Source organism: Bombus impatiens, unplaced genomic scaffold (assembly GCF_000188095.3).
Source record: "Bombus impatiens unplaced genomic scaffold, BIMP_2.2 scf_0896, whole genome shotgun sequence".
NCBI classification, from domain to species: Eukaryota; Metazoa; Arthropoda; class Insecta; order Hymenoptera; family Apidae; genus Bombus; species Bombus impatiens.
The window spans coordinates 90,142-113,288 of NT_177315.1; the positions used below are offsets into that span (position 1 = coordinate 90,142).

A 23,147-nucleotide genomic window follows, 5' to 3' on the forward strand; every position below is an offset into this window, starting at 1 on the left:
AGGTCGTTGAATTTATTTTTCCATGCTCTAGGAGAATATCCAAACACAAATATAGGCTTATCGACAAAAAGATATCAGTGATCTTCGGATCTCGTAAAAAGGAACGATCACTAAGGAAACCAGTTTCCAATATTACGTGTACTGCTTCAAACAGTGCATGTTTCTCCTGAGAAAATTTTGTATACGATAATACAAATAATGGAGATATTTAGGTGATCCTATCTTATACATTATCTTTAACATTAATTGTACTTTTAAGGCTACTATTCGCGCCGTGTATACTAATTTTTCACTAAATATACGTTTGCAATAAATATCTTGTAACTTCTATGTGTACTCGTACATGTACATTTTCAGGACTGATCTCAAATTTTACTATTACACAAACACGATAGCTACGTCTCGTTACAGAGCCAGCGAAATTTCGAATACTTTCGTCAGTCGATGTGTGTATTTCCACTAGTTAGCTGTTAAGATGGTCGAAGATGCTGTATGGAGTGTAATCGATCCAGAGGTACCAATGCTTCATCACAGGTCAATAGTCTCTATTTCCTCGGGCAGTGTACCCTTGAGATTGTCTCTATGCGATAGTTGACTCGTGTTCAACCGTATTATTCGCTGGTAAATCGGTTGGTATTGTCGCGATTCCTCGTCGGATCACTGCATCTAACTCGCTCGCAGTCACTTGTAAAACAAACCGGAAGATCAGACATCGTCTGCACAGAGTGCGATGTTTATGCCGAATTCATATTTTTATGGGTATGACGTAAAAAGTGAAGGTTGAGTAGAAATTTCTTTTACCTATTGAATTGTGAACGTAACTACGCTTTGGATATTTCCTATGTTCACGCGTACTATTCGCAGTTTGCTTGTCGTATCGGTAGAATAAATAGAAGTTTGTTCGCTTAGTAGTGAGAAATAAAGCAGAGTAATCGATTGCAGTTTCTCAATTTAATCCAGAAACTAGAAGCCAATAATTGCTGTAAATAGACCGTATGCCGTGCAGGTGAATAAATAAAATAGTATATAAAAATATGAGGCACCATGCAAGAGTTTTAAATCACGCTGTGTTACCATCGAAGACCTCTTGATCGATAAATTACCAATTAATGATATTAACGAATTGATAAGCAAAGAATTACAGATCATACCTATCCCCTTTTTTAATTTTATAATTTTACTTTAAACGATTAAATCGCTTCCGATTCGTGGAATTTAGTTTCAAAATTTAGCAAATCGCAATATTAGTAAATTGACAAGTAACAAAGTCATCGATCATAAATTTCAGATTTCTTCCTGCGTAAGCTTATCAGTTCATCAGGTAACTGCATTAATTTCTTAGGTAGTTTAATTAGCCGTTCAGATAACTTCGTTAAGTACTCATATAGAGCTGCCATAAGTTTATTAGCTAGGTTAGATAGAGCTATCCAATAGTTCTATCAGCACAGTGAATGGTTATATTAGGTTATTAGATAAATTGCATTAACTCCTTAAATAACTTCATCTACTATTTGATAATATTCTATTTCGTTTCTCTTGCGCTGTTTGGTTCTTTTTAAATCTACAAATTTTTATTTATGGACGAAATATTTTTATTCGGAACAGCGATATTTTCAATGTTTTCAATTTTCGCTTAATACTCGAAATAATAAAGATATTCTACATTAAGAAAAGAGTTTATAGGATAATCTTTTCTGTTATATCGTTATTAGTCGTTATTGAATTACATTAATCGATACCCGTGCCTGTCAAAGAAAAACGTTTAAAAAGAACACGATTTTAAAAGTACCCTCGGTTCTTTTCTTTCGTGCAGTTTTAAATTTCCCGCCAGTTGCTTTGAAACAACGACGTCATTATTTTAATAATTTCTTAAAATAAAGAAACACTTTCACGGACGTTTTCACGATACAGAGAAACATTAATAACAGTTTCGTCGTGTTTGTTTCGGCCTTTTGTAGTTGGTCTGCTAAAGAGGACCTACGAAACTTGTATTCAGCACTTGCATTCAGAGATTGCTTATTCACTTTAGCCAGGTCGGAACGGATATCCATCTGTCGGAACTAGCGCAACTGCGACACCAAGGTGGAACATTCAGACTTCACATGTTAAAATCCTCCGTTTTCTCCTCTTTTGCGATGTCAATTCTCGCTTCAAAGTGTTTACACTTTGAAGTTCTGTAGTTAACATTTTAATTAAACGCTTTTGTTAATTGAACGTGAAACCTGGTGAATTAATTGAAACAGATAAAAGTACTTCGAAGGGAATTTCAAGATAGAGGAACGCCCCCGTTGAATCTATTAGGAATAACTATTAAAGCGTTTCGCTTATCTTCAATCTTTTAACTTTAACCCAATGTCGCATTGGCGCGACACTTGTGTTAAAAATTAGTCGAACTCTGCCCCTGACCAACGACTAACCCGTTCTCGCTAAAACTCCTTCGACGAAACAACAAACAGCCTGGTAAATCAGTATAACAGTGGTATTAAACTTTGATCTCGAAATAGAAAAATAAACAATATTATGTAATATTACGTAAATATAATATTTCTATAATATCATATATATGTATAATATTTGTATAATATCACATCATATCACATATTTGTATAATATTTATATACACCACATACATTTTATATGTATGAAAAGAATGGTGTGGGAATAAAAGAGAGTTAGAGATACGCGAAGTCAAAAAATGAATAAAACACGTATATAACAAGATGAAGTGGTGTTTGATGTAAGGTGCCCAAGAAATACTCTCGATGTTCAATAATATAATTTATCTAACAATCAACAGTCAACAACCAACAATCAACAATCCTCGCTTCTCGACTATGTTTGCTTCGCTGTTACACTTGACCCGTCGCACTTCGCTGCCCCAAACCGAATGAATCTTTGGACAGATTCTTTTCTTTTGTTGCCCTTCGATATCCCCACTCCGCGGGCGTTCGTTAGACGTTCGCGACCGTTGCCGCGTACGCATTCTTCCGAATATTCGGAAGGACCGTAGGGATATCGATGGCACATTGAGCATGTGGCCTTACGCTTTGATGATATTATGCTTTGTGTCACGAAGCCGTCGTCGAGTGCCGGCACAAAGATATATAAATATATAAATTTTGCACTTTTTAAATAACTCAGATTTAACGTCTTGGGCATTCAAAGGGTTGAATTGATATTCCATAAATACACAAACATTCATAGCGTACCTGTAGCTTGTTTGAAAAGTTGATCGAGTTAAATCGACTTTGAGTTTGATCGAAAAAACTGTTTGATACGATGCTTTATATTTTGCGTGGGGTGTGGTCGAAGGTGTGCCTTGTTTGTTTCCCGTGATTGGTAGAGCTGTCGAATTTGTATTTCGGTTAAAGTGGAATGCAGAGTGGGCTGACCAGCAATGGGAAGCGAAGGTCTGACCGCTGGTGAGTGATGAGTTGACGAATAAAGTCATAAAATCACTAGACCTATATAAATCATGTTACGTCGACCGTTGGATAGTGTGTTTTAGACATTTGTTAGTCTATTGAATTTCCAATTATTAAAATCATTAGGTCCTAACGCATAAAATATAAATTTTCTTTTACTAAAACAAATATGCTTTTACTTTTTTTAAAAGTAACTCTATTAACCAAAATATCGTATCGCTGGTACTAATACATCTTTGCCATCAGCATATAGTATTCCTAAGGAATTTTTCGATTATTTTTATCGATATACCAATTATTTGATCGATGGATATGAGACATCGTTCTTTTAAAGTTTGAATTTGGCGGCCAGTTAAATTTTGTTATGTCGTCGTTTACCAGGCACTGGTGCGCCAATTCACGCTTTAACACATCTTACCAGATCCGGTCAAATTATCTGATTAATCAACTTCTCAATTTTTGTTGATACAAGAATTTACATAAAGTTAGATGAACAACAGAAATAGCAGTGAACGTACAATTTTAAATGAAATTTTGAAACCGGTCATTTGACCGAGTCTGGTAAGGTTAGTGTTAAAGAAGCATAATAAAAGATATTTCGTGTTTACTGACTTAACGTATGTCAACGTATTACGATTATATTATTTTCCTTATCATTATTATTATTATCTTTTTCGAATAATAGATACTTCTGTTTTTATTAATAAATTCTTCGTTTAAAAATAGAGCGATTAATTATTATTGTTGATATCAACATGTCAGACTTTAATATTCATTCGTATTGAAAGGGTGTTGCAACGAGGCCACAGGATAGATATTATTATGTCGGCAGTTTTCCATTAGCCACGAGCATGATCCTTTCTCAAGATGATATTTTTAATGTGTACGAAGAGAATAACTATCGCTCGGCGTGGCTTATGGGCGCTTACGCGTGCGAGGATGAAACAATATCGGAAAATTATTTATAGCCTGAATAAGGAGAACTAATGCAAAGCTATCGACGTGCAACCATGCCACTTAATAATAAACCGTGTTATACAGGTACAAATATTGTAGATATTCACCGTTCATCACTGGAACACAGTTAAGCTTCAGTTTCAGACTGTTCAGATAATATCGTTAATCGAACGAAGAGAGCCTGATATATTATAGTGGAATTATTAACATAGATGTACATGCTTGCGAAAGTATTCAAACACAAGCCATGGAAAACTTTCGTGTATACAGGGTGAGTCACCTAAGAGTCATCTAAGCTGAAATATCGTTGATGCTATTAACCAGTTATTTTTTGCGATCTCTTTGTACCTAAAATGTGACGCAAAAACATGATGACATGTATACTCGTCAAACACAGGGTATATGTGGCTGTTGTAATATAATATTAAGTTATCATGAAATGACTGTCTTATTATGGGACTCGTCATAACACAGAATATTGCCATTTCTTCATGCCATTTCTCGTCAACAACAATTAACTGGTTAATTATACGAGAGAAGACGTAAGGCACTATTTTTCTGTCTGTTCTCCTTGTCTTTCGACTTTCGACTTTTATGCAAAACACTTTTTCGACGTAATTATTAGGTAATAAGAAATATACTTCAGCTCAAAACTCTTAGGTAAATCCTATATATCGTGTGTATTATGTAAAACATTTTGAAATTTCCTTAGAAGAGAAACACGACTGCTATACATGTATTGTACTCATATACACATATAGATATACGACAGTGAAGGGTTACATAAAATAGTCGATTTGAAGTTTTAAAATAACTGGAAATTTGTAGTAATTTCTTTCTTACCGTTATCGGAAATATGGTATCCGTTACGCGCAAAAGACTGAGCCAAATTGATAATCCATGATGGAACGTTGTGCGCTCCAGTTATATTAATTATCGATTCATGATAACACTGTCATTACGAGCGTCTAGGTACGCGTAAACACACCGATAAGTGTAGCGGCATGGGCATAAATTGAAAACGTTAATTAAACTTGATATTTGTTGGCATTGTTTACGGTTAGACATAGGAAATAATTAATTATGAGTACACTCCATTTAGCGTTACATTGTAGCATGCTACACGCGACAGAAAATTATCAAAAATATGTATGTGATAAATTATTCGTACTTTTATTCTTACTTTTTACAGCTACATAATATGTACACACATATATATGATATATGTGTGGTCATATATATGTACTATACATACTAATTAGAAATGAGTTAAATAATATAACATTACAGAATAAAATATAATATAAACACAATAACAATACAATATACTAACTAAAGAGCTCAATGTAAGAATATAAATATAGTGTAAGAAGTTAGAAATAAGAATATAAGAACCTGCTTGTAACAGGTTATGGACCTAAAGTACAGTAAAGTAAATTATTAATATGCAATATTTGTTTAAAGTTTTCAATAAAGCTTTAAAAGACCTATGTTTATATAATATTTTTTGGCTTGACTATCTGCTCATATCGTACACTGGCAAAGTTTGGCTATTAAACCTGGAACACTCTCCCTTTCTCTCTCACTTTCTGTTATCCTCAATATCAATTCCACTGTCGCTATCTGCAGTAACAATTATAAATCAGTGAAGGAAAAGAGAATTATTTGTCATGGAAGATTCGCTCCATTTTCCATGGTTGTGTGACGGAAATTTACATATACGAAAAATGAAACTTGTTTACCTAAGCCAACACGTAGGTAGATGTTTATCAGTGTCGATGTCGTATACTGAAATCATAATTCATTTCTCATCGAGCTGCTACGGTGTATTCGCGTAACGAAGATTCGTAGCAACAAATCACAACGTATTTCACCGTAACAGTCCAAAGCGTTTCCTGACGAATTCATCTGCAGTGTAAACACGTTATGTTATACGATGGAGATATGAGTCTTCCTCGACAAACAAGTCTACGGTGCTTCTCGGTTTACTCTCGATCGAGCTCTGGTTCTTGCTGTTAAATGAGACGCAGATATGCAACATATAGTATGAAAACTCGTCGTGTCCAGTTTGGAAAAATATCGAGGTATTCGTTGAAATCTCCTTTTTCACAGGACCATAGATTTATTTAGCCAACACCGATGCTAATTTTGGTCATTACGAAAGTTATTTAAATACGTAGTGGATTGATGACACTGATCTATCGTAGAGTCGCGTCGCATTGATCGCAAGTGGCGTCATCTTTTTAACCAGTTGACTATTGCGATCTCTTTGAAAACTTTGAAAAGTGTATACCTAAAACGTATCGCAAAAATTACGCAATGATGAGTATACTCGTCGAACATAGAGTATGCGTTGCTGTTATAATATAGAATTAAGTTGTAACGAAATGTCTGTTTTATTTTTTAATTTTATTACCGACAGAGCTCGTCGTAACACAAAATATTGCCATTTCTTCATGACGAATATACTTGTCAAAAACAACTAACTAGTTAACATAGATAAGATATGGTATGCACAAATGACAAATATACATATACTAATCCACGTGATCTATGACAATCTTGTCCGAGAGTAATGTAAAATGAAAATACCAAATCTTTTTTGGGATCGTCCATTTGTTTGAAGAAATTCTTTCAGGTTTGACCAACGCTACACAGCTATGCTGTAAATTATAGCAGCGAAAGATGTTATCATTAACACTAACCTTACGAGGCCTGGTTTCAAAATTTAATTTAAAATTGTACATTCATCGTTATTTCCTTTGTTCATCTAATTTCATGTATAATCATATATTAACAAAAATTGGGAAATTGATTAATTAGATAATATGAAAATTCACATAAAATTAGACGAACAAGAAAATAAATAACAATGAATACACGATTTTAAATAAAATTTTGAAACCGGACCTGGTAAAGTTAGTGTTAAAGGTGGCGTGCAAAATCACTGACAGTGATCTATCATTGTGATCACAGTATTCCTTACGAAATACTTTGATGTAGCTTGTATAAAAAATATCTGCATATGATGTAACTTCAAGATCACGCTACGTTTTTTGCATATAACGTAAATCGTACTTTATTCGATATTAAAAACGACAAATAATTCAATTTTCTTTGCTTCATCTCTCATATCAGAATTTTAAGAAATAAAATATTAATTTTTCCCGGTGATTTTAAAATCCTAATATTCATTTGACATGGTCGATACAAAATATACAGCTTATGTGATGCGTGGAAAGAAGCAGTTACGCTCTCCGTGAATCAGAAGCAATCGCGAAGAATCACAAATTACTATGAAGAATAAGCCTGATTGCGAACGAACGTGATCGAATCACTCGTGATCGCATGTAGCAGTTCATGTCATTTCTAGTTGTCATCACGCTAAAGGACCAGCCTGCTTTTCTGCCATTCCCGATTTCACTGTACCAGAGAACCAGCCTAACTGATTTCTATCTAACGTTAGCTTCCATTTGAAACGTTGCCACATCTACCCTATGTCAAAACTTATCTTATGCTGCAGGGATACCAACAATTAGCCTGAAAACTTGTCATTAATAATATTGGTTTATATATATATTGGTTTATATTATATTGGTTTATATTAATATTATTGGTTTATATTATATATATTATATAATATAGAAGGAACCGTCGTTTTTTCAGGAATTATTACAAACGATTATAATTGGGATTTATTCGTCGTTGGCTCTAGCCACACAAAATCCTACCAGTTGCCGATTAGAATAGCGAAAATCAAACTGCGTTGGGCATGATTAACACTAACTGTACCAGGCCTGATTAAATAACCAGAATTTAGTTTCAAGTTGTACATTCATCGTTATCTCTTTTATTCGTCTAACCTGATATAAATTCTTATACTATCTGATCAATCAATTTTTCAAATTTTGTTAATATAAGAATTTAGATAATGTTGGACGAGCAAAGAAAATAACAATGAGTGTACAATTTTAAATGAAATTTTCAAACCGGTCATTTGACCGAGCTTAGTAAATTTAGTGTTAAGCTGGAGCTAGTTTAGTAACGATATGTAGAAATTTTTGCTTTTAATATTCAAAAACTAAAATTAATTTAGGTTTAGGGAGTGGACATGCCCAGTTTCGAAATTACTCTCGTAAATATATTCATTAAACTGCGGGTGTTTATGCAATTTAAAATATGCTACGGTATGGAAATAAGACGTGTGTAATATGGTAATGTGAAATGTGTGGTATATATATATAGGGTGTTTCAAATTTCGCCCAACCAAATTTAATATATTTCGTAATAGAATTATTTCTATAATAATTAAATTTTGTCCAGCCGCCATTCGTTCACGAAATTGATGATTAGTGGCTGGATGCGAATGACGAATGATTATTTGCAACAGTAATTTACAAAAATTTATGAGAATTTCAAAATCATCGTCGAATCGTTCGAATAATATAATCGTTGCCTCGTAGCTTCGCGATAATAACGCAACGTAAAATAGAATGTACACTTCATTAATTATCTCCTACGTATATATCAGTAAATAACGACAAATATCATGTTTAATTAGGATTTTCAATTTATGCTCACATCGCTATATTTACCAACATGACTGCGTGCATCTAAATACCGATAATTACATTGTTATAATGAATCAATAATCAATATAACAGGTACATACAACGTTTCACCATAGATTATTGATTTGATTCAGCGCTCTGCACATAATCCATAGCATATCCGCGATAATGGTAAAAAGCGAATTCTTTTTTTTTTTTATTTCTATTATTTAATTATTATTATTATCATTATTGACAATATAAGAAGGCGAATTTGCTTAACAATCGTTTTTATTCTTGCAGAACGTAACGAATAAATATAGAAAGATGAATTGTTTGTTAAGAAGAAATTATCATGGTAGAGGAACGAACGTTTCATTTCATAAATTAGTAGCAGGACGAAGTGCATCTTCATCGAAGTATAATTAACGATAAATAGGGAAATGAACCGTTCTATTCAGAAAATTGGTGTCGTCCGCGTCCTCTATGGTTGTCTGTTCGTTTAAGTCAGGTATACTACGCGTTTATGAGCCGGTCAATAGTAATTAAAAGATCCATTAGTTCAGATGTCCGTTAGTGTCCACGGGGACATTTAGTCCTTGATACGACAAATATGATTACGATACGTCGATTGGTATCGAGCAGGAAATAACAAGAAACTGAAAAATGCTTTATGGACCTTAAGTTGGTACGTAGAACAGTTACAAGGATTTAGAATCTTTTACACCGCTAAACTGTGCTGCCATCTATATGGAAGAGCTCGATAGTATTAGAAAAATTTGCTGGCGAAAAATTTACGAAAGAAGAGACTGTCGTAGAAAGATTATTCTTTCTGTCGCTTGTAAATTAGTAGCAGGGAATAAAGTAAAATATTCGAGCGCTGAAAAATGGCAGATAATTTCAACGTGGCAAATTTTGTAGCGTTCACGAGACGACAAATTCAACGCAGAACGTTACGTCCTCGATAGTTTGTTAATATTTCAGGTTCTGGTCTTGAGAGGCACGGTTTCTCTGTTTATAAACTATTGCCTTTCAAATTGTAAATTTGCCCATTTTTACAGGGTCGTCATAAGTATTCAAAATGATTTCCCTCCGTTTGGCTGCACATTGCGGCGTGTCTGACTATGCTTGCTTGCACATCCCACGGCATATTGACATCGAAGGTGGCAACGGCAGCCTGGATACTGGTATGGATCACTTGGCCGGTAATAAATATCAATTAATTCGTTCGTTTCATTTTCCATGTATTTTACAACGCAATTTCAATTCCCTTCATAATATTAAATACTATTAAATAATAATATGAAACACTATATCTAATTAGACGGAATTTTTATGCAATTTTATATCTTGATGAACGTAACGAACAATGGAATGAAAATAGTCATTTGTTTCATTTATTAGATATACTAAAACAAGTATTCTATTTTGGATATTTTGTATGCAGGGTGATTGGTAACTGGTTTTTTTTATTATTATTTAATTTATATTCTACAATTTGTCCAGTTGGACATTTGGTAAATTTTTCTAACTTAATTGGTAAGTAACATGTGGATGGCTACCCCCAGTGAGATACCATCTTCGAATTTGATTGTTTTATTTCTTTAGCGAGGTGAGTGTTTGTTTGTTAGGTTATGTCCTTTGTGAGATCTGTTGGCTGTTTCCTTTTTAATCTTCTTTCTATGCTTGACGTGCCGACCGTTTCCGCTGCCAGCCGGTAGGTAACTGGTGGTACAAGCGGAAAGGGGGTGAAAATATAGAATAAAAAAATTTTTTTTTTTAATTTTTCCATCGAAACAACGATCTACAGTGAGATCTACAGTGAGTTATAACGAGACGCGATAAAGTGCACGCGTACCGAGCGAAAGTTCAAAGTCGATTTTCTCGAAAACAAAGCCTCGAACGAAAAATTTTTATTCTATATTTTCGACTTCTTTTTTCGCGTAGAATCAGCCCCTTCCCGCTTGTACCACCAATTACCAACCACCCTGTATATTATCAATACATATTTTTCTAATTTTCCTTCAAATTTCTTATACATGCATAAAAATTCACGATCTACTTGTAACAACGAAATTATAAAACTCGAAATTATAAAATTAATTTGTTAGAAAGTAAAATACGAAAACGCGAATAATATCGATTTTAATATAATTTCGAACTAACGATCGGTAAACGATATTATATTTACGTTTTCTCATTCGGTTATACGCTCGTGTATCGTGCTTGTCAAAAATTAGAGAAAATCACGAGAAAATCCGGTCCATGTCCGATATTAAATTGACGTCATGCGAGTCGAGGACTCTTTGGAATATGAAAATATATCGAGCAGAGTGGAACTTTATGATATAGCGATGCGGCACACGGCTGAAAATCATGAAAGAAGCGGTTCATTATTACAAATAGGACATCTATAGAATGTCATAATGAATCTTCAAAAATGTAAATTTCCGCCGCCTGTCAACGTGCTGTTTGCTTCCCTTACGAGGCTCCTGCCATATTTTGAATATTCTCGAAAATACGAAACATCTGGTATTTGCCGATGTAACCGGGATTTTTACCTGGTCGTTGAGCCTTTTGTTCTTCCCCAACCTCTTGACCAACCACGGCGCTTCTTTTCTCGTGTATCGAGTCAAGAAGCGTTCCTCTTACCCCATGATACTCTTCTTCAGTCACGCAACCCTAGACGATAAGCGCTTAAACACAGTCATGAGTCATGAAGCTTGAGAAACGAGAGCCAATTTCCACTTGATCGCCACAAGTGTTCCAATACTTACGAGCCTACGTACTGTACGAAGCAGGGTAATGAAAAGATGACTAGACGAAATTATGGCGAGTCTAACTGGTTCTGATTCTGCATTTGATCGATGCAACATTGGAATCGTCGGATTGCATAATCCTTGCACTTGTTATCGCTTCCGGATTGATTGTGGCACATGTTGTGACGGGTCTGATATCCTGCGTCTTTCTTGACTCTGTCTCTGTTACGCAGCATTTATTCGATGTTGCCCACAGAAAGAAATCAAGTGGTGATTGTATCAGGTGGACGAGCCGGTTTATTCTCTCGATTCGAAATAATATTCGAAATGTGTCAGAATAATTAAATATTGCGCCTGATAAAGGTGATCGGCGATAGAAATATCGGTGAGGTAGTATGCAGCGATGTGTTACAATAAAGCCGTGATTCGCTAAGAAGGAAAGAAAATGATGGTAATCTGTCTGTTCGCAGGTGACGCGCCATCAACGAGACCGCTGAAGAGGGTATGCAGTTGACGCATCCCTCGGTCCCCTAAATCCTCGAATAAATCGTCCAGAAGTTAAAGGAATTGTCTCATCAGCGCGCGTGCGTACGTGCGTGCGTGTGTGCGCCAGTTGTGTTCGCTGGTTGCATGCGAAGAGAGCGGGGAAGAGCCTGTAAAGAGTACGGACTTCGAAGAGAGATGTTCCGACCGGACACGTGACATGTGAGCCGTATAACGAGCAGAGAACAAAAATATTTCCAGACATACGCAGGGATAGAAACGATAGAGCACGCGCAAGAGAGAGAGAGAGAGAGAGAGAGAAGGAGAGCGGGAGGAAGAAAGGGGGAGGGAGAGGGAGGAAGCAGGACAAAAGGAGGAGGGAGACGGAAAATAGTAAAGGAAGTACTTTTTCGCTGGAAAAGAAGCCAACTCGAAGAGCAAATGAGAAAACGAAGCCTGAAGGGTATTGCTTCTACGAGAACCGAAATACGTTTAAAACACGAGCACAAAAAGAGGAGGAGGATGAGTTAAAAGCTCGAGAACGAGCCTGACAGGAAGGGACAGCCTCAAAAGAATTCTAAACTGATAAAACTAGCTGGTAAAAAAAAAAAAAAAATAAGGAAATTTTATATGTAAAATAAATTGCTTTAAGTAGGAGAACAAAGGATTTAAATTAAAAATTAAGATTAAAAAAAAAGCGCAAAAGAAGAAAAAGACAAGATACGTTATTAGAGAGAGAGAGAGAGAGAGAGAGAGAGAGAGAGAGAGAGAGAGAGAGAGAGAGAGAGAGAGAGAGAGAGAGAGAGAGAGAGAGAGAGAGAGAGAGAGAGAGAGAGAGAGAGAGAGAGAGAGAGAGAGAGAGAGAGAGAGAGAGAGAGAGAGAGAGAGAGAGAGAGAGAGAGAGAGAGAGAGAGAGAAAGAGAGAGAGAGAGAGAGAGAGAGAGAGGAAAGTAATTTTAAGGAAAAAGAAAGTTACAAAAATCACAAAGAACACGCGACTTCTTTTAATAGGAACAATAAATGAAAGCCGAAAAAATTCGGCAAGAAATAAAAAAGGGGCAAATTTGTACTTAAAAAGTAGGAATATAACGTAAAACAGAAACATACATAAACGAAGAGAGGAGAATAGACGAAGAGGTTAAGAAGAAGAGGAGATTTATTTAAGAAAATAATTAAAAAATAACATAAAGGATTCTCGAGAATTACCAGAACGCACAAGAAGTATTTTTCGGCAATAGCGAAACTCTTCAGACATGAATGTGACTTCAGAGGTGGAAATTTTTGGGAACGAGAGCTACAACGTGAGTAATGGTCTCGATTGCGGCGGTGAACTGCACTCGTACAGGATATGGGAACGCGTACTGATCGTGATAATCGCCGTATTCCTCAGTCTGACCACCGTCGTCGGTAACATAATGGTGATGATATCGTTCAAGATCGACAAACAGCTGCAGACGATCTCAAACTACTTCTTGTTCAGCCTAGCGGTAGCTGATTTCGCGATCGGTCTAATATCCATGCCTCTCTTCACGCTTTACACCGTGCTCGGCTACTGGCCGTTGGGACCGCATATTTGCGACACGTGGCTGGCGTTGGATTACTTGGCGAGTAACGCGTCGGTTTTGAACCTCCTTATAATCAGCTTCGACAGATATTTCTCTGTTACGAGGCCTCTTACGTATCGCGCCAAGAGAACTACTTCGAGGGCAGCCATTATGATCGGTATGCATATTAGGTTTCTGTTATCTTTTTTAAGAAGGTTAGATTGGGCTGGCAATATTCTTGATGTTTGCGTATCTAGATGTTTTAATATCTGTGATTTTGGATATTTAGATATTTGGGTACCTAGATATTTGAATATTCGAATACTTGATTATTCATATATTTACATATCTGAATACTTATTCAGATATTTAGATGAATTAATAATAAAAATATATATATAACTTTTTATAAATGAATTTTTAATAAATATTATATCTGATGCTACTTTAGTACCTATAATCGTCATTTTTCATCATTGACACAGAAGAAATATTATATTGCATACTCTTAAACTTGTTATGCGTCTTATATGCATCAGTCTAAGCTTACATTTGATATTTCAGTATTTCTGGATGTCGCTGGTTGGTAGACAAGCTCTTCCCCTGTTTTTCATTTCACAATACCAGTGTTATCGATAAATGAAGTCTTTTTTATACAACTCCTTGACATTGTGAACAGAGACAAAGAAATCAACCTACTTTTGTCTATTCAATAATGCATATACAGGAAAGCTTCTTACAAGAGAACACGTGGAACCGATATCGGATGTCGATTTTGATGAAACTTATAAAGAAAGTAGTTCGTAGAAAAATATTCGAGACATAGCTTTTTTCTTGTTGACCATTCTTCGTATATCGAAAGAATAAAAATAGGAAGAAAGTGTGAATATATCCAACAAGTGTCTCGTTAAACAAATTATTAGATTTACAGAAATATTGTAAATATCGAATTTGTTTCCCAGTCAATACAACTAAAATGCTGGTGTTACCTTCCCGTTGTTGCAAATTCTTCAATTGTGTTCATAAAAATATGAATTTGCATAAATATCCACAATCTAACAATAATATTACGGAAAAAAATTAAAGGAAAATAAGGAAAAATAAAAAAATATTTAATGTGTTTCAGCATGCGCATGGGGAATTTCGCTGGTTCTATGGCCACCGTGGATTTACGCTTGGCCTTATATCGAAGGCCAACGAACGGTGCCCATAAACGCCTGCTACATTCAATTCATCGAGACAAATCATTACATTACATTTGGTACCGCGATTGCTGCATTCTACATGCCTGTCACTGTGATGATTATTCTTTACTGGCGGATATGGAAGGAGACCAAGAAACGACAAAAAGATCTTCCCTATTTACAAGCTGGAAAACAAGATGCTAGTAAAAGGAGTAATTCTAGGTAAATTATTTCATGTTTCTTTGACGAAGAAGGGTGAATCTATATGAAAAAGCAAGTCGAAAATATAGGATGACATTTTTTCGTACGTAACTCCTTCGACTTACTGTTTCATGTAGATTCACCATGTTATAGGTTATACTTTAATTTGTAATTGTAATCAGAAAATATCCCGTATCTTGATTGATAAAAGTTAAAGTCAAAAATGGAACTTGAATCGATAGTAAACAATGTATTCTTTGTATATTATACCATATTTTTCTTTATTTGTAATTAGCGATGAAGCGTTGGATATGGAGGACTGTAGAAGGCCTAGAAGCGAATCAAGCACAGGAGCTGACGACATGAATGCGACACATATCGCGGTCTCTTATCTAGAGAAACATTATCCTCAATATAAAACAGTAAACATTTAACTATTATTTAACTAAATCTATCTATCTAACTAAAAACTATTTAAATTATCCGTTCAGATATAAACTATTGGAATGTAAATATTTAAATATTAAATATACATTATCTGTTAAAGACTAGTTCAAATTTAATTTAATCATAGATTTCATGACATTTCCTTTATAAAATATACTTATCAAGTTCTTCTCTTATAATCTCCATACTTAATAATAAATTCGTGTAAATTTGTACAGAAACACAGACCATTTTCATGGATGTGGCTGAAGATGTGGTGTGTCGCGTGGTGGCATAGTGGTCGCGAGGATGACGATGAAGAGGAGGACATAGAAGGCGCTGAGAGCAGTCGCACAGGACACGGTTATGACGAAGCCATAACGCCGTTATCAGCGGAAACCCCTCTTACTGGTACGGTCTCTCGATCTGCCTCTCTAAGTGGGATTCATCCTACCACGTTAACCGTTGAGAAACCCATCAGTACAGCTGATAACCACGATTACAAAAAATCTAAGAGAACCGATGAGCTGTCGACGAGAAGCAACTCTAACGATTCTGTATGTTTGGATTTATTAACATCTCTAACAATGTTGCATGCAAACAGTGTCTCGCACGTTCCATAGTCGTTCATAATTTGTTAATTATTTTCATCTTACTAATATTTGTGAAAAAAAGTTATATGTATGTAACTAATCGTTTCGTTAATTTATTAGCCATTTTTATGTTATTAATATTTTTATCTTCTTATCGAATAGAAGTTGTTTGATTTAATAGCTCAGCGACTATTTAAATGTTTGCTCAACCTTTTTGTAAAACATCCTGAATAATTCAAAAAACTTAAGTTACAGTATAACTTAAACTTAAGTTAAGTATTACAGAATTATATACTTTTTCGCTACATGAAATATATGCTCCAAATGATTTTTCAGGTTTATCTCATCTTTCTTTTAAGTATTATAATACAGAACTATATAATTACATATACACTTTTTCTTTATTTTTACGTTTTCTTATTTTTTTATTTACTACTATTATTATTACTACTATTATTGTACTATCTATTCTGAACTTTCCAATATATTATATGATAATATTTCAATCTAGATATACACGATTATAATCCGGCTTCCGAGAGCTATCGACAGTACAGGGAAATACACGGAGGCCGCAAGCATAAAAATGTACCACGAGGAGACGGTGAGCCCCTCGTTGAGCACTAGGAGACCGTCTCACATGCCCGACATAAGGATTCCCCTGAATACGAAAAACATTCCGAAACCGTCGGGGGGCAAACCGGCTGCGAGCAAACCCGCGAACAAGAAGAAGAAAAAGATACAAGAGAAGAAGGCCGATCGAAAGGCCGCGAAAACATTGTCGGCCATCTTGCTGGCGTTCATCATCACCTGGACACCGTATAATATTCTCGTTCTAATTAAATCCATCACAGCCTGCTCCTGGTACATACCACAGGAGCTATGGGACTTTTTCTATTACCTTTGTTATATCAACAGTACTGTGAACCCAATGTGTTACGCCTTGTGCAACGCGGCATTTCGACGAACATATGTGAGGATTCTCAAGTGCAAGTGGCATAATAGGAACAGAGCCGCCATGGACAGAGGATGATATCAGTAGAAACGCCCAGCGTGCGACGTTTGCACGCTCGAGGGCGTACTATTTTCTCTATCGTTTTCTCTCTTCTCCTTTTTAATCATTCCTCCGAACGTGCTTGCCGATGATAAGGAAACTGAGTTGCTTACGAATTTTATGGTAACCTGCTGTCAGTAGGCTACTAAACGTGCCGAATATTTTTATTATACAGTACGTATTTCACTTTTGCTAATCGAAAGGACGATCAACAAATGATATTATTTGTTACAACTGTTATATTTTGTTAAAAAATCTCTTTCCAATCTTTTTAATTAATACGAGTAGCAAATCGCTTTTTAATTCTGTTTTTTATAGGCAAGTAACAAGGTTCATAAAGGGACAACGTTTCTCGAGATAAGCAAACTATCGAAGAAGAAGATAAACTGGTTCGTAAAATAACGTTTGTACAAACTGAAAGACAGTCTAAGCAAGTTAAAAAAATTCCACTCGGAGATTTTGTTTCATAATTTAGGTGTTAGATTAGGGGAAACACAGGGTGTTTACAACTCGATTTGATAAATTTAATAAGACACATTTTGTATACAGTATTTTACATGTATAATACCACTAACTTTGGTTTCTCAATTGACAATTATGTTTCATACATTTCAGATAAAGATGATTGACATAGAAATTTGTATATTTAAAAGAAAAGAGAATATGTAATTTTCAATCATAATATATCATTAAAATGGTAATAATTAGCAAGAGATCGAAATAATTTATTAGTGAGAGAGGGGGAAAGATGTTTTTTATTTTAGATTGTCGGAAATCGGAAGAATCTTAAATGTTCGCGGTTAGACAGCTCAGATTTCCGCATTTGAGGCAATGCAACGTGAATACTGCCATAAAAAATAATCTTTATAAATATATTTCTGAACCGTACAAAGGAAAAACAAAAAAGGGTTAGATAACCGGCACGTACGCGACAGTGCCAAATTTGTGGCTCGATTTCAGCGGCGATAGAGCCGATGACTTGCCGCGAATCGAGTTCTTTTCTATAGTTTGTGAAACAAAATCAGTTTCCATAAACAAACGTTACAAATTGAATCAATGTTTGTGAGAATACTTCATTTACAGGTGGATAGATTCAACAAAAAATTATCATTGAGTGAACCTAACCTCAAAATATTAATTTATTGTTAATAGTTTTTCTAAATTTATTAAAAGACTGTTTAATACTTTAGTTTTGAAATTTTTTATAGAAATGAAAATGTTTGTTTAATGAAAAGTAACGTAAGTTTAAGAAGCTGACAAAATTTCATAAACCTCCTACACACACACACAAAGCTATACCGCACAAAAAAACGAAATCTATTCGAATCCTAAGGAAGAAAAGTTAATAAACAGGCATTTTCTCGTGCGTTTTATTCGAGGAACACATAACGCACTCGATGTACATTTTAAATAGTAGTCCAGTTGTAAATGAGTGTTTTAAGTGTAATTAGTCATGGAAAACCAAAACAAGCGCTATTATACATAGAGAGTGTGTCACAACTATAACGGCAACAAAGTGGTATAAAAAAAATATAAGAAGCGCTGCATCGATTCTTTCGTGTTAAGAAAAAAACGTTCTAACACTTTCGTATTAAATAACATTCTAATCACACGTGCCAAACGAAGCTTTAAGATATCAATAGTATAGGCCGGTAATTTAATAAATGTATCCTTTCAAAGGTATACTTGTACTAAATATATAAATAAGGACTTAAGGATTTGCTATCATTTTTTTATTACGAACGTTTACTACAAAAATTTTTATTATGTATTTTTTTCTACGAAAGAACATTACGTGATTTTTTGTCAGTTGCATACAGTACTTCTCGGATAAATGGGTACGATAAGTTTCCTCTATGGTTTTAAATCATAGTGACATCACTAGTTACCTGAATAACTGAAATACTACTGATAGTACTACTCTAATTGTAATATGTAATATGCACAATGAAGTTGAGAAATTTTCTGTATGATGTAACTGTATAATGACATTGGGAGAATTCAATACTTGCATATTTTTCACTAATTATGCAAATGAATTCAGAAAGCAGAAATTTTAGACGCGTATCTTTTTTGTATATTATTAAAAATAAAGCTATAAGCAATTAAAAATGTAAAATACCGGACGTTTTCGACCACGTATCGAATATATTCTAAATATGAAATCACAAGTCTGTGACAGCGCTACACATGTTTTTAATTCGCTATTTGCTACATGTATAATTCCGATACCAACGTGTACATGCAAGAGCACATATACGACTGTGCATCGAGAAGACAGAATCGTGACGTCACAAACATGGCAGCTAAGATGGCTAGTGTTTATACAGCATTTAAATACGAGCGAAGTTTTAATTTAGTCATTTTGATTAATAAGTAAATATTAACGTAACGGAAATGTAAACTAACTGTTTTCTAGTAAACGAAATTTTTATTTTCAATAATCTTTTTAACAAAGATACATTCAGCAACCGAATAGTGACAAAGTGGAGTTGAGCTTGGCTTCTGAGAAGCTCATATATTGTATACATATAAATGAAGTATAAGTGTCGGGAAAAATGAAAAATTTATGTTCATATAGTAATGAGTATATCACTCCTCTGAAATTATTGAATTTGATACGATATGATAGGAAATGGTGGAAATAAGACACAGAACTTTTACCAAGGAAAATGTGGACATTTATCCGGGAACTATTGTAACTTTGTCATTCTACATGAAATTTGATAAAAAAAAAAAGAGTAACATCTTATTCGTTTTACAGAAGTTTTCGTGATAGATCGGCTTTTCGAATAATCTACATCTTGTGAAATAAATTTATAATTTCTAGTCCGATACAGTAAAATTATTTTCAATGTTTTTCTTAAATGTGTAATAAATAAATCAAATTTTCAAAACTAAATTAATATGGTTGCAGCAATTCAACAATAAACTATTTACATTATTGATGTAATACTAATAATAATGTTGGATGTTTGAATATAGTTATTATAAAAGTTCATTATTTATGTAATCCTGAATTATTATTGAATTCTGCTTAGGAACATAAGTACAAAATAATTCGTTTTTAATGGCTCTTTGTCGAGATATTCTGTGATTTTTATTGCGTTACCTTTTTATACATATTTTATATTAATATTTATTTATATGTATGTATATGTATATACAAATTTTCGCTGTTTTAGCAAATAATTCCTTTTTTGTAAAATATTGTTATGTTAATTTATTCATCATACTTAGCATTTTTGTGTGTATCCATTTAAAATAGAATTTTAATAATCATCATTCATTTCTATGTGGTTACTTTTTACAACTAATTACTTTACACTGTTGTAACAACATAATAAAATATAATTCATTTGAATGTGAAATATTACTAACAATATAGGATGTTTCAAAACTACAAGTTAATCAAGCAGAGAATTTAATCGAGAAAAAGGAAGATGAAAGAAGTACGTTTCACTTAATGATCTATGTTCAATTTTATTTTATTGTTTGGTAAAGAAAATTTATATGTGCAAATTTCTGGAGCCTATCGATGAGCAACCAGTATTACATAAGACCTTTCTTCATCTCTATGAAATTATATTTCAATAAACTTCTAACTGCAATAAAATTCAATACAATTCTTACCAACGATCTAAAAATTGTGTATAAAATTATTAACCTTGTAAAATTTTAAAAACTGACATGAACTGACTGAATTTGACTGAATATTGTCAAATTACTAAAAAGAAGTTTGTAACTTGTAATTTGTTAATTCATTCACAATATTAATTAACAAATTATTGTGTGAAGAAGTTCGTTATATATACAATTATTTATATACAATTATATACAGTTATATACAATTTATTATTTCAAAATTTTGTTGAAGCTTTATAGAAACGATTGCCGTATGGCGGGTTGCTCATCGATAGGCGCTCGAAACTTTAGATTGTACTATGTATCACATTATTAGGTGCGTGTGTCCGGTTGCGGGGGTTTTCCAGGTAGTGAATCTTTTGAATCTTGCGGTTCAAAGGTTGAATCTCTTTTTGAAGGGCTAAATCCTTAAAAAATTACTTTTTTAAATATTCATATTTTTCTTTAAATTCTCCCTTGTTCAAATCTCACTTAACATATTCACTTTTCATTTTTTTAACTAATTCTTCCACAATAAATTTTAAAACCAAATTTTGTTTCCAGCAAGCACTCACACCATCGTGTAAAATATTCCCCCTCAAAATTATTGAAAATTATTGAGTTAGTACACAAAAAATTACTCGGGCTTCGGTTAAGAGGGGGTGATTGGGGATAGGGGGCTCCACAATATTTTTTCTGCAGTATCGAAGAATATACATGCTAAATTTGGTGAAAATAGTATAATAGAGTATAGAACTCTTTAGATAGAAGAAGATACATACGTACATACATATTTTGACTTTTATATATATAGATAATAAAGCAATATTGAACATATATTCATTAATTACTGCTTGTATCTTTAAAATCTCTAATTTTGAAACAACCTGTATAAAATCTAATTATAAAATTCGTACCCATAAAAGGTATTATTATAATAGCTAAATACCATTCTTATTTCATCTTATAAATATTGATACATTTTGGAACGATCTTCTCAATATTAAAAGTGAGATTTTTTCTTGCCTATCCAAACAGTAAACCAAAGGACTTATATATTAAAGTCGATTAATTAAATCTTGTTAGTACTGCGTCAATATTATTTTTATTCGACGAGAACTAACAAAATTTAATAAATCCTTATAATAAGAGATCTAACGAATTCTAACAAGATCTCACTTTGATCTTAATTCTAGATTTTGCAATGATTTCTTTAAATTAATATTTCATAAACAATTATCATTTTCTACATTGAAGATTACTATAAACCTGATTCTTTAAAAATTAGTAAGGAAAGCCGATTCTGTTTACATCAATATTAAGCTATAAATTATAATCCCACTATTATTAAATTATTAAATGATTTTCAGTTTCTGAGATCGATATACTTATGAATATTCAAACGATAAAAGAGACCGAAACAAATCGAAAGTATACATTTATTAATTAAGCAGATGGTCAACTTGACAGCAGTCGCGTTCGGTTTAAGGAGCGTATCGTTAATTATTCTAGAATTATCCCTCGAAGAACGGCATTTTCTAAAGATGAATGATTCATATTCAGTCGACGTTCACCTTATTCGTCTCGTACTTGTTACTTCTTAGGACCTGTAAATTTGTAAATACGTGTATGCGGAAAAACTATTCGATGTTCAACGTTAAAAAAAACGATCATCTTTCTAAGATGCAAGGAAGTGGAAATTATTTTTTACGATGCGAACGACCTCACCAGTTTCAACGATCTTGTAACGTATTGTCAAGGCCAACATTCTGAACAACTTTTTCCTGTACACGTTACCGTCGCTCGGCTTTAATTACTGAGATATCCACAAAAAAACTTCAGTTCAGTTACATCACAATTACACTCCATTCTGGCATATACAGATAATCATTTTCAACTCACGTATGAAAGAAAAATAATTAGGTTAGGTTTAGGATAGATAATTTACCATAATGTTACTATTAAATAAGTTAAGATATTAAATAATAGGGCAGATACAATTTATATATTAAGCTTTATATTATATTGTCGTTATTCGAGATTGTAAACACTTGGGCTATGATATTGAAAAAATGCCATGATATTGACTGTTCGATTACTAAAATCATACTGTGGTTAAAGCGGAAACTTGCCAATATCTCGGAAATCAAAGTCGAAAGATGGTAACATGTATAGGGAAAAGCTGTTCAGAATGTTAACCTCGATAACATGTTTTAAGCTCATTGAAATCGGTAAGGTCCTCCGCTTTGTAAATAATTACCAGACAGTTAAGGAGGGATGAAATATATGTTACGTGTACAGAATGTTTCCCAATAAGATACGTTCCGTGATGCGACTGTTGCGCAGT

The 23,147-nt window shown here is 33.8% G+C and overlaps 1 protein-coding gene and 3 long non-coding RNA genes across 5 annotated transcripts; 2 read left to right on the forward strand and 2 right to left on the reverse strand.

Moving 5' to 3' along the window:
* Positions 1–384: 384 nt before the first annotated feature.
* Positions 385–2,720, reverse strand: LOC112213635. Its single transcript, XR_004462563.1, has 2 exons — positions 2,631–2,720; positions 385–2,457 (listed from the first exon to the last, which is right to left on the reverse strand). It is a non-coding gene; the product is annotated as an uncharacterized LOC112213635 (long non-coding RNA).
* Positions 2,721–4,521: 1,801 nt separating this feature from the next.
* On the forward strand, positions 4,522–12,829 carry LOC100743277. 2 transcript variants are annotated; one of them, XR_004462562.1, is made up of 4 exons: positions 4,522–4,653; positions 9,236–9,443; positions 9,994–10,119; positions 12,162–12,829. It is a non-coding gene; the product is annotated as an uncharacterized LOC100743277 (long non-coding RNA). The 2 variants fall into 2 exon arrangements; XR_002947525.2 differs by lacking the exon at positions 4,522–4,653 and having other exon boundaries at positions 9,204–9,443.
* LOC117152246 lies at positions 11,413–12,155 on the reverse strand. The gene is made up of 2 exons (XR_004462564.1): positions 11,710–12,155; positions 11,413–11,628 (listed from the first exon to the last, which is right to left on the reverse strand). It is a non-coding gene; the product is annotated as an uncharacterized LOC117152246 (long non-coding RNA).
* A 235-nt stretch (positions 12,830–13,064) lies between the features above and the next one.
* LOC100748740 (muscarinic acetylcholine receptor DM1) lies at positions 13,065–18,266 on the forward strand. The gene is made up of 5 exons (XM_012390849.3): positions 13,065–13,896; positions 14,845–15,124; positions 15,399–15,525; positions 15,769–16,086; positions 16,634–18,266. Exons 1-5 carry the CDS (start codon positions 13,428–13,430, stop codon positions 17,153–17,155), a joined length of 1,716 nt encoding a protein of 571 aa, XP_012246272.1. The 5' UTR covers positions 13,065–13,427; the 3' UTR covers positions 17,156–18,266.
* The last annotated feature ends 4,881 nt before the right edge of the window (positions 18,267–23,147 follow it).

Bases quoted from the DNA above. Each gene is read 5' to 3' on its own strand.
- LOC100748740 (XM_012390849.3), top strand. From the start codon at position 13,428: ATGAATGTGACTTCAGAGGTGGAAATTTTTGGGAACGAGAGCTACAAC. The intron at 13,897-14,844 runs GTATGCATATTA...AATGTGTTTCAG, and splicing joins GAGGGCAGCCATTATGATCG to CATGCGCATGGGGAATTTCG. The intron at 16,087-16,633 runs GTATGTTTGGAT...ATTTCAATCTAG, and splicing joins GAAGCAACTCTAACGATTCT to ATATACACGATTATAATCCG.